We start from the raw sequence: 14,517 nt of genomic DNA on the forward strand, positions 1-14,517 counted from the left end.
CTACAAGTAAAATATTAATTAACTGTTGAAAGAAGGATTTTTTTTTATTCTTGACGGTAACTTACTTTACAGAACAGTTATTGGGGGCAAAGAATTTGTACATATAGTTTAAAAAGACCTTGAGGTGACTGAAAAAGAGCTCTGATTGAATATCCAGATAAATATTCAACAATCAAATTCCAATAATAATCTTTCAAGTTTTTTTTAATATTAAATAATAATATGGCTAAAAAACAATGACTACTTTAACTTTTAACTGTTGGTGGATCTAGTGAGTACTTTGATGACCACAAATCGAATTCAAACTCGAAAGCTGATTTCGCATACAGTTGAACCAAATCACATTAATTGGATAAACTACCCCTGTCATTCTTTTAGAATTTTGTTCCAACTCTTATTGTTTTAACTTTAAATGCCTACACCGACATCCCAAACTATCGATTGTAGCGGGCACCGTCTGATTTCATTTATTGTGCAGAATATGTACGTATAACGGGAATGACTTCGGAGGCATATTGGCTGCGCTCTAAGATGGACCTCTTAGTCTGAGGTAAGGGTTATTCCGTGACTTTCTGGGTGTGTTAGATAATGGACTTCCGAAGGCGTAAAGAGATCCGGGCACCTTCATCTGTAATGAACGACAACACGGAAATATCGCTATAATCATTTTTTTTTAAAACTCATCAACATACGAGGAGCATTAGAATTTTCAAAAACATGCTTTAAAATCAAAACAAATTTACCTTAAGTATTGTAAATGTCGTCTGCAAAATGAAAGAATGGAGAAAAGCCGTGAGATATTGGAAGTTACAAGGATAGCGTTCCATGTCAAAGTCCTGTATGGATGTTTGATTGTTCACTTTTCGGTGTCCGTGTTTATGGCAGTTACCTTGTTCAGAAGTCGGGATTGTGACCAGACTCCTAACGTCGGGAATTCCACTGACCAGAAAGGGTTCCATGCTTCACATAGGACCAAAAATACTTATAGTGAGAATACAGAAGAAAACCTTCATTGGGTCCATCGATTTCGGAGGTCGTATTATGTAAGTAACCAGTAACTTTCATAAACTTTCATGTTTAAGCATTATGTATGAAAAAATATTGTTTACGGCTACTCCCAAGTTGCCAGAAATCACGCTTTAATGAATTGAAAACTCGTGTATATACATTTTGTTATATTATCTTATATATATTTTTTATTCCATCATACTTCTTTTTCTTGTATTGATATTTCATCAGATAATTGACTTTCAGGCAAAATCTGAACTCCCATTAGCTTATTATGAAAGGAATTGTTGTAAATGTTGCATTCAAGGTATTCCATCAGTCAGGATTTTTCAGATTGCTTTTTAAATTGTTTGAGTGTTCAAGAGAGACTGATTAGATGCATTGTATGATGAGTTTGGATTTCTAAGGCAATGCAATGGTAGAAAGAGGACTAAATTATTACAAGAGACGTCCTATTTTCTCCTTTACAAATCTAAAGTCATTCTTAAGCTAGACGCAGTGCATACGGTCCCTTCGGGATTACCGTTTTGTTCCCTTTAGCTAAGCTAGAATTTACTATGAGGGATTTTTTTACGACCTTTTAGATTCCGAATTGAATAACGGCAAAAAACCTTGGCTTAACAACATTAAAATGGTTTTATTTTTAATATACTCTAGTAAATTATTATTTACAGTCATTTTTCAATCAATGAAACTGTCAATTTCATCAAGTTCGCCTTTCACTGTTCTGATCATTACCAGTATTTAAAAGAAAATTTGTATATTTCCAGTATAAAAGCAAGTGTTGTAGTTATTGACATGCATTTAAAACTCGTTCTGGGAGCTCTTTTTTTAACAAAATATTCTTTCTAAGTACACCGCCATCTTAATGCCCGTCGTTAATGCCCTATTTATAATGCCCTTATGAAATATAATGCTTTTGTTTTTCTGTGTCCTATCTTTTTTTGTGTGCCTGTCCGTTTATTCTTCTCATCAGTATTGCACAACTTAGAAAACGGGCACACTAGTATTTACCATGCGCGGATCCAGAAAATTTTTCCAGGGGGGGTCCGAAGGATAATTGTGTTTGCCAGGGGGGGGGGTCCGAGGCATATTTTCGCGATAATTTTACTATGTAAATTTAATAAATTTTCATTTTCCAGGGGGGTATATTTGTTTTTGTTACATGTATAAAACAGTTCATCTGGTGTTGTTGAATCAGGATAAATTAATTTGAACTTAAGAAAATGAAGTTTCGCTGCGTTTTCACCCTACTATAAGAATAAACTTACGAGGTTTATATATATTTGCCTATATTAACAGTACTGTTCATAATTTAGAGAAGTACTTCCAAATTTGCTTGGAAAAAGCGATGACCTAAGTGGACTTTTGATTGTCTGGATCATCGTGGTACATATTTTTGCAACTTGACCGAGAGTTGCAGAAATGTTCACCTAAGTAGACCGCAATTAGACTAATCGAATACCATCGTACATCAGACCAATGAAAATGCAACAAAATCAATAATTAATGAGGTTGATTAGCTTTCGTTCGTCGAGTACCGTGTAAATTCAAGAATTATTTAATCAAACCTAATCTTTAACTAATCTTCTAGCTCGTGGGAGCGCATTTTCTGGAACAAGAATCCAAGTCGGCTCCAGTAAAATCAAGATGCCTTGTGTAAGGATAACACAGTTAAGGATATATATACGTGCGTAGTTTGTCTGCAATCACTGAAATCATACAACAATCTTATAATTCTGTATTAATGTTATAAACATCCGTTGCTGATCCAAAAATCTTACATTGCGTTAAAAATTGAGCTTTATTAACAACACAGATATGTGATACACACACAAACACGTGTATATATATATATATATATATATATATATATATATATATATATATATATATATATATATATATATATATATATATATATATATATATATTGTGTGTGTGATATGTGATATAGACGAGATGGCATTTAAAATGTAACATATGGGGATAGATAATTTAAAATTTACAAATTAAAATGTTTTACGTACACCGTATAAGCTATTCATTAGAAAGTGATGCCTAATTAAATTCCATTCTTTTGGAATGGTTTTATTGGGGGAGGAACTCGCAAGACCTACGTTATAACAATCTCTTTATTAGAATAGTTTTAATTGTCTTAAAAAGAATTGCAAAAAATTCCAATGTGCTTGCAGCCAAAAACTTAATAACAAATGAAATCCCCCCATGTGTGGCCTTTAACTCCAAAAAGAGATAGAACTTAGGAAACCATAGCAGTACGAGATGGTGGCATTTTATTTCATGTTATAGAGGATAAAGACAAGGAAAAGAGTATTTTGACAGGGAGAATATTTATGGTTAATCACATGAGTAAACATTAGACCACTGGTAGTTTCTTTATATCCGATCTCCGGATATTAGGGCTAATTTTTCGTGATAGATGGACGCTAAACCCTCGTACTCGCAAGCTAATGGACTCCAGTCTGTTTTCACACATCGAATAACATTCAATTCAACGTAAAGGTGATATTTATACAGTCCAGAATGTCGCATAAAAACATTGAGTTGCTCAGCAAGAACGCCATCCCAAAAAGTTTAATAAAAAAAACTGGCAAAGACCAATTACAATTGCCCACCATCAGAAGTGTGGACATTCACAGTTCTTTGCGTGTAACATCGAATTAATTTCGTCGGATCAAATGAGTTTCTGGCTATGTTCTTACAAACTTATATCGATTATCAACGTGTCAGCAGACCTCAACCTGAAAAGAAATAATTTTTCAGTCTTGAGCGAGAGGCAACGTTTCGCCAAAATTATTTGAGCTGAAAAATTCCCTAGTGTGCTTTGTTTAATCTACAAGAATGCCTCGTCAATACAGAATATCGGTAATTACTTACAGCATGGGAAAATGGCTGGACGCATATATGCTCATGCCTGAAGATCTTGTAAGCAGATTCGTCACAGAAGGGTTACCGCATTTGTCGGTGATTTCCCGTCATGAAAAAAGATTCCCAACAATATAATACATAAAAGGCATATGTTCTAAATGAGCAACTGTAAGATATAACGCATAGATATGTGAGTTTTGAAACAACGATAATAATTTTATTTCACTTTATTCATGATCAGCTATTTTACTTCTCTATTTGAAAACTATAGCAGATAAACAAAGTTATCTTAAACTCATTGTGATTTTATGTGGCCATGAAATAAAAGGCTCGGTAAAGCAATACCAACCAAACATAATTTACACTTTTGCAGATAAAGCTTTTAAGAAAAAAAGGTTTGAAATGTAAAAAGACAATACAATGTTAAACTACTGCTTGTTTTAAGCTCGGATCGGCGTGAAAGCGGAAGTGAACATTGTATGCCAACAGGTGCGCGCAGTGTCAGACTATTTGCTGACGCAATCAAACCCTGCTCCGCGTCAATAATTCATATCAACGGGCTTTGTGCCAAACCATTTCTGTACTGTAGGGAAAAATGAACACTTTATGTTCGTCCCATCCTTATACCATTTCATTAAATAAATCCACCGACTTTTATACATTAATTTCATACAGTATTTAACGAGTGATTGACCGCTACGAACGCTATCTAGATTTCAGAACCGTCTGTATAAAGCCTTAAATATATATTATGAATGTACTTTATTGTTTCTTGTCTGCTTGCAATTTGAATTTAATGCAAATATTGCAATTTCTTGTTCGTTTAAAGAACTAATGCATTTAAAATAGTCATCTGTAACATTAAGATCAGAACTGAAACAAAATCCTACAAAATGTGGCCTTGATTCAATAAGAAAATACTTTTAATAGATTTCTTAAAGGGTTTTGTGTTCGAAATCCCCCGATACAAGACCTGTAGACCATATATATGTGTCGATTTTTCTGGTCATGGAATCTCATTACGTTTAACACTGCTTGATATATTGCTGATATACGTCCCTTCGAGAATTTTCAGCCCATTCATCACCAGTATTGAAATCGAATGCACCAAACTCCAAGTCCATCTGTGACTTCGTTGTGAGTAAGATTAATGACGGCTTGTTATGTTTATAGCTTCTACAGGACGAAAATTGTGAAACATTTCTCCGGGTTTGCCGCAGTTCACTAGGGAGTAAGTACATGTACATCTATTTTGAAAAGCCTTCATCATTGTCCTCACACACACTTTAAACTTTGATAAAGCTTTGTGGTGCGATTTATTTTAATGCTTGCTTGTTTTTCAGACTCTTTCTTAATAAAAGGTAACAAAGGTGATCGAGGGTACAATGGATTTTCTGGAGCCCCGGGCAATCCAGGGCAAACTGGACCCAAAGGTGCGTAATACAGCGGCAGAAAGATTAATTATTAAGGGGGAATGTACATTGTCGTATTTTTCAAATTTAATTAATTTATTTTCGCCCCTCTCGCTAAAGGCAAACCTATGGATAGAATAGCTGAAAAAGATATTTTTACTCAATACCTTTTGGACCCCTTGAGTGACAGACATCAAACTTAGAATACTAGAACCTTCTAAAGTGTAATATCTCCCGTAAAAGATAATTTTGTTCTATACTTGCACCATGTTAACCTCCTAAATCAAACTTGGAAAACGTGTACCCTCCCCCCCCCTTTTTGTAGAAGATGATCATCTTTTATTATGTCTCCCCTTTCAAAGGGGAGACATATTGTTTTTGTCGACTTTCTTCTTCTTCTTCTTCTTCTTCTTCTTCTTCTTCTTCTTCTTCTTCTTCTTCTTCTTCTTCCAAATTTGTCCAGGCCGTAACTTAAATACCCTTTGACATTAAGACTTCAAACTCGGAACAAAGTTAGATAGTATTGAGAAGGAGTGCACGCCACCAAACATTTTGACCTTGACCTTTTTTTTTTCAAGGTCAAGCTTTTCATAAAAAATATTGTCCGGACCATAACACAAGACTCCTTTCACATACAGACTTTAAAGTTGTATCATAGATAGTTGGTATATAACCAAGTTGAACCTTACCAACATTTTTGACCTTGACCTAGAATTTTTATTTCAAGGTCAAATTAGAAAAAACTTAATTGTTAAACTCCTCAATATACTTTGACAGAAGGACTTCAAACTTTAAACAAAGAACAATAATAATACACTTAGGTGTACTATTGATTTATATATGACCTTGACTATGTTTTAATCAAGGTCAAATTAAGAAAAAGATAATAAGATTTTCTAGGTCTGGGTAACATATAGCTGACATCCTTTTTTTTCAATTGTTAAATTTGCCCCATATTACAATCCTTGGGGAGAAGGGGAGACATGTATTTTTTTGTAAAAACAAAAACAAAAAAACAATACCCACTAGTTTCTTCAGTCACTGGGTATAATGGTCACGACTCACTCAGTGGTATTTGTAAAACACAACTCATAATTTTGACAACTTAAAAAAATTAATTATTCGTTTGTTTCTATGGTTACTTCCAATGAACTCTTAAAAATAAACATGCATATGTAACAATAGAATTAAAAATATCAATAGATATTTACTATGTTCCTACATGGGATACCTACAATTTTCTTTTTTATGTTGAATCAATAATTCAATCTTTATATTGATAATAAAACAAAGCCGTATCGAAATAAGCGGATTAATGGATAACATTTTGTTTTGACAATGACTACCAGTATATAAAAAATCTCTGCAAATAAGTATTTAGGAAGAACGTAGATATAACTTTGTCTGCCCGTCCATCCATCACATTACGTAATGTTGTTCGGAAGGAGGGTTGTAAGATTTCTTTCAGTACCTGAAGTTAAGCTTTGTTATGACTTTAATGCATAAAATTCTTTAATGTGAATCAAGTTTTATAACTTGTACCAACCTTAGAAAGAAATTATATTAAATGATTTAAACTTTTGATTTATAGGAGATATGGGAATCCCGGGGCTTGAAGGTCCTATGGGTCCTAAGGGAGAAGAAGGTCTACCTGGGCTGCGAGGTCTACCTGGAGAGAGAGGACCCCAAGGGGGAGAAGGTACAGTAATACGGCTTATAACTGTAAATAGTTCAAAGTCTTTCTGTAAAACTAAGCAATAAAATACATTTGGGATTTAAGAATTCGGCCTTGCATGTGTGACGCGTATTATCTGAAAATAACCATGTATGATACCGTGAGTTTACAACATTAAGGACGTCCCGGACTTCCAGGATTAACAGGTGCCAAAGGAGATAAAGGAAAACAGGGCATTCTGGGATTTCCCGGGAAAATCGGGGAGCCAGGTCTGTAAACTTAACACGTTGCGACTTTTTGTTATACTGTTATTTAGAAAAAGTAATCATTTACTAGTATGCTCTACACTTTCGTTATGCGTAACTTAGATAATTATGTAATAACGTTTTCTATTAAAACTTGAGAATATGCGTATTAAGAAGGCTGGGTGATAAACAAATTATCCGTCAGATCTACATGTACCAGAAGACATGGTTCTTCTATTTAGAAGAAAAACTCAAAATATTTTAGATTAAAAACTTTTAATATTTTCCCAATTCTTACACAGAGCTGCGCTTCTAGGAAGATTAATATGTAGTTTTAAAATAACCGAACCCGTCCAGACCTCTTCAATTATTCTTTTTTATGTCAAACACGTTTCGTTGGATAAAAAATTGTTTGGAAAAACTATTTCTTTTCGGTAACTTAATGTATATGTATATATATTTCAATCCCCTCTCAGGGCCCCGGGGTGACAAGGGATCTACCGGTGAGAGAGGCCTCATTGGTCCCATGGGATTCGATGGACCCTCTGGCCCACCTGGTTAGTACCCATGGATAAACAACCTCAGATTAAAAGTCAAACTTCAGCATCGTGATTTAAAAGAAAATAAGATTTAATTTAAAGTTCTAAAACTGTTCAAAGATAACGCAAACAAACAAATTTTCGTACTGTTCTTTAACCTTGCATCAGATGTTGCAATCGCAAATTATTTGTGTCTAAAAATACGTTGTGTTGCAGTCATAACTATTTTGGATTTCAGGTCCAGCCGGACCAAAAGGATATAAAGGTGACAAAGGACCAACTGGCATCAATGGTTACCCCGGAGACAAAGGTAAGGAACTATGAAACGTGAATAAATTAAATAATATTCTTTTTACGGTTGGAATGTAGTCAAACTTCACATTTTTCTTCGGTGCACTTTATTAGTAACCTTTTCAAAAGGGCATGTGAACAACTATTTTTGATTAATTTTGTTTTACCATGTTCAAGAGTTCTTTCCTTTTAAGAACTGTATCCATGTTTTGTCGATTTCAATTCAGGTCAGGACCGCGTATAAACAGAGGTTTCTTATTTTATTTGTAGGAGAGGTTGGTGAGAAAGGCGAGAGAGGTAATCATGCATCCATTAATGAAATTTGGCCTGTCTCAGAGTAAATTAGAATCGATATTCACATCAGCATCGGAAGGCTTTCCGGCTCATCAACGCGTCAAATAAAGCTGTTAATTCAAACAAAATTTAATAAAAGGCATTGAGGAATATATATTTCGAGCGGGCAAATTCGTTTTATATACAATCTAGCTGCTCGAGACGAGAAAATACTAAAAATATACATTTTTTGCGTATTTTCTCTTTGTAAGTCGTAGAGCTATACACTCTATCACGTAACAATTTGTATCTGGTCTTAAATCATGCATAAAGCATCGACATCCGGGTAATTTGTGCCAAAAATTGTCTCCAAAAAATCGAATTGATACAAAATGTATGCGAAACCTAAGAACACCTAATAAGTTCATTTTATTTCCGTACCTGTAAATCAAACCAAAAAAATCGCGACCTTGTGTAAATGAAGTTTGTAGAGAGTTAAAAAGAGTTGAACACAAAACAGGGTTTATGCTTTAAAAAAAAATAAACGTGCGTGTTTTCGCATGTAAGGTTTGAGATTATGCATACAATGTATCTTGAATTTTGAATTCCGCTAAATTTCCCGAACGCAGATATAATCGGATACCCACTCATTGGTCTCTTTTATATTAAATGTAGTCTTATGTTACATTTTCATATAATGATCAACCTCTATATTGTTATGTTTAGGTTACCCAGGATACCCCGGACCAATGGGGTTACCGGGACCCAAGGGACAAAAGGGAGAATGTCAAGGTAAAGACAATTCTCAACATAGAACAAAGCGATTCTTACAAGAATATCGTACTTGAAATATGGAAGCACACTTCAACTCAGAATTACACTTTTCCTTCCAATTTTTTTTCCCGAAAGAAATAATTGCATGTACACAGTGTATTTTAATGCGACATTTACAATAATTCTTTATGCAACAAGAAAAACAAAAAACAAAAAACCGCACATTTTTATATCAAACAGTTCTCTTGAAAAATCCAATCTCAACAATTCGCATTTATCCAAAAATGGCTTTTAGCACTGTGATAATTTATATATTTTAAGCCAATATCTCAATAAGTATACCAGTACCATCAACAATGTTAGGCTTTGGTAGATGTACAGATTTTATTAAGCTTGGATTTTGCATAATAGTATATGTAAGTAAGTTTGTTTGACTATCAGTAACAAATCATTTATTTCTTTGAAAGTTTCAACAATTAAAATGGAAAACTTAAGAATGGGAAAAGTTGCCACGAACCGTCCAGGTAAATATTAATCTTTGGTTTTTAGAAAAAAATTAACCAATCAGTTTATCAAACTAGGAAGAACATCGATGATATAATTGATAATATCATCAGACTGCAAATGCATTCTAAATCTATATATTTACACTACTGAAGAAGATGTCAATGCACTGAAACGCACGATTCTTAACATCTATTGATTTTAATAAACACACATTGGGTTATCAAACTATTGTAAATTACGTATATAAACAAAGATAAAGACAACTAATTGCAAGAAATGAAAATACACACAGACCATTTTCAACTTCTAAAATACATTTTTAAACAGTCTTTTGTTTTACAGCTCGCACTCCTCCTCAAAGGAATACATATGGTAAATATATTTATGATAAGATCTTATAAGAATTTTAATTTAAAACAAAACTAATTTTGATCTATGTATGGCCTGCTTTCGTATGCATAGTGGTACCTTTTCAGAGATAACTATTTCCTTACTATAAAATTACCAAAATTAAAACTAAGTCATAGCACCAAATTCTATTTTTAATAAAAACTTTCGGGAAGACAGTACCAAAGTAAATGTAATCTAACTACATTGCTGGACTTAAAATTGATGCCCTGACTATAGCACTCTGGCATTTCACATTTGTGAATTACCTCATCAGTGGCATCAGATTTAAGAGCTAGGCGAGCTGTCGGGATCGTAATGAAATAATAATTTTCTGTGTCTATTGATTCCGCACGGTACTGAGTTTGGACTTACAGTTATCACTCCAGAAACCCGGGAGGGGCTGTCACCTGAAGCTGACCCCGGGTTTATGGACAGCCTTTCAATGATTCACAAGGTTTCTGTCAGATTTTATTTCTGATGGGATCATCATATAGAAGGAGAATTTATTTCAGACCAATTGCACGACACTGCATAGACATTCTTAAGGAATTTCAAATTTTTAATAGACTATGGTACATTTTACAGTAATATGAGAAAGGTACTAAATTCATTTGATGCAAAATTGATGGAAACTCGATGTTCGGTGGACATTTAACACTGTAGAATATCTTACTGTTTTTTGGAGTGTTTTTTTTTTTTACATTTGCAGAATATAATTTTATATATTAATTAATATAATATTATAATTATGTGGTGACAGTATATAAATATTGACATCTACTGGCACTTAAATATATGCAAGTATAAATAACAGCAAATATAAGTGCTGTTTATTAATAATTACATTTATGGTACTGATTGATATAAATGGGGAAATATATAAATCTCAAATTCATCATTGTATTCAACACATTTAACTTTCAAATTGAAAAGTTTAATAATTTTACATGTGGTGTTCCCTAATATCAAGTTTGTTTGAAAATCTAACTAACTGCCTTTTTAACATTATATTCAAATTCAAATTCATTGATGCATTTGCATTCGTTCAGTTAGAGTAATACGTCGTGTCCAACTGAATACATCCTGTTAAAATGCAAAATTGTATTTCATAATTGAAAATGAATGTGAACGTGTCAGAAGTCAAAAGTTTACTTGCTTTTACATCAGTGTTCCAAACTGGTCAAAAACTCTTCTTTTGGATAATATATCGAAAGGTATAAAGATATGACTGTTTTCTTTTAATTATAAAACATGTAGCTCGTTCTTTTTGTTATTTTTTACGACCATTGCAAACCAATTTGTTTGCATTATCCCGTCCAAAGAAAGACATAGCATTGTATTTTCTAAATGAACACCTGCCTTTCTGAAACTTTGTTAACGATGCACTTAGCAATTTCCATTTTTTTAAATTCATATGGTACATCAAACTAAATTCCACATCAAAGCAATTATTTTCCATGTGTAATTAATTGAACTTGACCATGATTTTTAATGTAAAGGTCATTTACAAAGAGGTCTTTCTTCAGTTTATACTATTTAAGTAGCAGCTCAAAATCAGCATAATGTTTTTGGATCATATCTCCAAGCTATTTTCATCATTCAATCTCAATTTATATAACTTTCTAAGAATGAATTATATATTTTGATTTAAGAGTTTTAAGCAGAAGAACTACATGTACATTTTAAAAGTGAATCCATCGCCTGTAAAAATCCTATATTCTATCTATATTTCAAATAAAACCAGATGTAGTGAAAAATAAAATTTACATTCGAAAAGAAAACATACCAAACATGAAATTGTGAGACTGTATTAATTGTACTCTACAACTCATGGCAATTCCACCCCCATAGTCATTTTATAGAAATCGCCAACATTTGTTTGTTTCAGCAGGGATTCCGAATCAAGAGGGCGGCGTGCGAAACGGGGCAGAGTCAATACTAAACACTATCTACGTGATGCTCTATTCATTTATTTTCTTCTATGCATTTTGTTGACATTTATTCCGGTAAGTGTCTCTCATTAATTCACTGAAAGCATAATAGAATATTCACGTAAAGGGTCACATAAAGAGAGACAACATGTACTTTTGCAATTGAAAGCTATTTATTTCCTTATTTTGTCAGACTTAATTTCACATTGTTTATTTGTATTTATTTATTATGGTTAGCTGAAATTTTATTGGAAGGAATGTACCTCAAAATCACCAGTGGCCAACAACAAGACTTGATGATCATCTGTATCCTTATCCCACAATCATTATGTTGTTTAGTGTTTGTGTGGAATAGAGCTCATTCTTTCAATGATATCTCTTCGGAATACTGCTTTGGATGGTTGATAAGGAGTTGAGTGATTATGTAAATGAATTAAAATCGTGATGTTTTCACACTTCTATATGCAAATATTGAAGTTCCTTTGGTGCATGCGTGTCTGTCCTTACACTTTGGGTGAATGGCTTTCGCGAGCGACATCTCGACTACGCGATATCTTCATTGATTACATTATGTGTTTTCTTAAGATAACAAAGAGTGCTTTCAATTCATCCGATTCACAGAAAAGTCACGTGATCTACGAAGTGAGTGTGATGTTGGTCTCAGAGAAGTACAAAGATCATTATGTTACCTTTGGGAAATCTATGTAAAATGCTTCGAAGAGATGCTCGTTTTGATTCGGTATTACATTTATATTGCATAATTTTTATATCGTTTAGTTCGGGAGGCAGCTATATACATGTCTTCTAAGAATTTGAACCATTTGTGAATCATTTACTATATGAATCATTTACTATATATATGTTCATTTAACAGTTTGTATTATACTCGTTTTGTTTTGCTTTAATTGTAATTATTGTGGAAGTTTCTTAGCAATAATAAAACGTATTTGAAATTTACACTCTTGCTGTAATATATTATAAATGCTCCCAATACATGATTTGTGTATACATAGAAACTGTGACTATTGTTTTTCATCAATAGTATTGAGCTTGTAAGAAACAAATACAATGGTATCAGATACATGTAACAATAATGACACACTCATGTCAAAAGCAAACGTTTGATACGTACATTGTATGAGGCTATAATATTTTGTTCTCCTGTAAGTAAAGTATCAGACATTCAAATTGGACGGGTAGATAAATGGGCAAACAGACAAACAAATTGTCACAATGTCTCAACAATTTCCCACTCAAAACTAATGTATTTGTCTATGTTAATGACAGTATCATTACATTTTTTAAACGTATGTTACGTGTAAAGTTCTAAAATTAATAGGCACTTGTTATAAAATAGCAGGATCAGATATTCAAACCCAGATTAAGAACACTGAAAAGTCCATGCACTTGTAGTTTGAAAATGGTTCGGCAAAATTACGTCTACAGAAAAAACGCTTACGGACACGGTGATGCCAATAAATAACCCTTTTCTTAACTGCAGCAAAAAGTTGTTAGGTGTTGGCTCTTGTCAGTTAAAAAACTTGCCTACATAACAGCAGCGCAGTCAGCAGTAGAATCTGCTGAACAATATTACCGATAACTTGTATTGACCTTCATATCAAAGAACTGCCTTGAGAATTGTTGACCATTGACCTGATTTTACCACCTACAGGCTCCCTTCTGAAATATTTCATATTTTTATAGTATCTTATTTTCCCAAAGTACTTGTATATGATACGTCGATTGTTGTCACGTGATCATGCTATTTCCGGGCGTCATTAGGCGGTAGGTCGAGTTTTCATTAAATGTTGGGTGTTTCTGCAGAGTTATAATTATGGACAGTCATATTTAATTTGAATTAGAAAATAGACAAAAACTAATAAATCATTAGTACGATAAAATGGTATTTATTCCATTAATAGACAGTTTCAGAGTTTTTGTAACTTTTTTATCGTGTATCTAGAACAGAGGCAGTCGATCATAAAGGAATTGAATTAGACGCTAAATAAAGTTATGAGGCTCCGATGTATTATTAAATACATTACATTTGTAAAACTTTAACACCAATATGTATCCCCCTAAATTTATGGCATATATATATATATATATATATATATATATATATATATATATATATATATATATATATATATATATATATATATATATACACATATATATATATATATATATATATAATTTTACACGCAAATTTTATATGTTATTAAAGCATCTACATGTACATCTATTTACATTCTGTAATTACTTTGTACATATGCCTTTGAGAGAAGTTTTCATATGATTCAATTTTTTTAAAGATTACACTATACACACCTTTAACATAATTTTACTATTTTTATGAATTCTATCGGCTTGTATTAGCATACATAACAAATATTTTTCAAAAGTAAGTTGGCTTATAATTAACTGAATCAGTAGTGGCTAAAACTAAGAAAACAAGATATCTGTGAGCCAATGCTCACTAGTGATACCCCCGCTCTGATGTGAATATGCAAAATAAGCAAAGTCGACATTTAACAGAAAGCTGGCTTCCGATAGGTACAGAAATATATCCCACAATAT

The 14,517-nt window shown here is 32.9% G+C and overlaps 1 protein-coding gene across 4 annotated transcripts; it reads left to right on the forward strand.

Moving 5' to 3' along the window:
* Positions 1–360: 360 nt before the first annotated feature.
* Positions 361–12,893, forward strand: LOC128178941 (collagen alpha-2(IX) chain-like). 4 transcript variants are annotated; one of them, XM_052846378.1, is made up of 13 exons: positions 361–1,043; positions 5,071–5,128; positions 5,241–5,330; positions 6,901–7,008; positions 7,164–7,253; positions 7,706–7,786; positions 8,007–8,078; positions 8,330–8,356; positions 9,059–9,124; positions 9,574–9,630; positions 9,956–9,985; positions 11,895–12,009; positions 12,172–12,893. In XM_052846378.1, the coding sequence occupies exons 1-12, from the start codon at positions 780–782 to the stop codon at positions 11,996–11,998; spliced, it is 1,047 nt and encodes a 348-aa protein (XP_052702338.1). In that variant the 5' UTR covers positions 361–779; the 3' UTR covers positions 11,999–12,009; positions 12,172–12,893. The 4 variants fall into 4 exon arrangements, with proteins under 4 accessions (XP_052702338.1, XP_052702339.1, XP_052702336.1 ...); XM_052846379.1 differs by having other exon boundaries at positions 12,190–12,893; XM_052846376.1 differs by having other exon boundaries at positions 362–1,043; positions 11,892–12,009.
* The last annotated feature ends 1,624 nt before the right edge of the window (positions 12,894–14,517 follow it).

The sequence above is a fragment of the Crassostrea angulata genome, chromosome 3 (assembly GCF_025612915.1).
Source record: "Crassostrea angulata isolate pt1a10 chromosome 3, ASM2561291v2, whole genome shotgun sequence".
Lineage (NCBI taxonomy): Eukaryota > Metazoa > Mollusca > Bivalvia > Ostreida > Ostreidae > Magallana > Magallana angulata.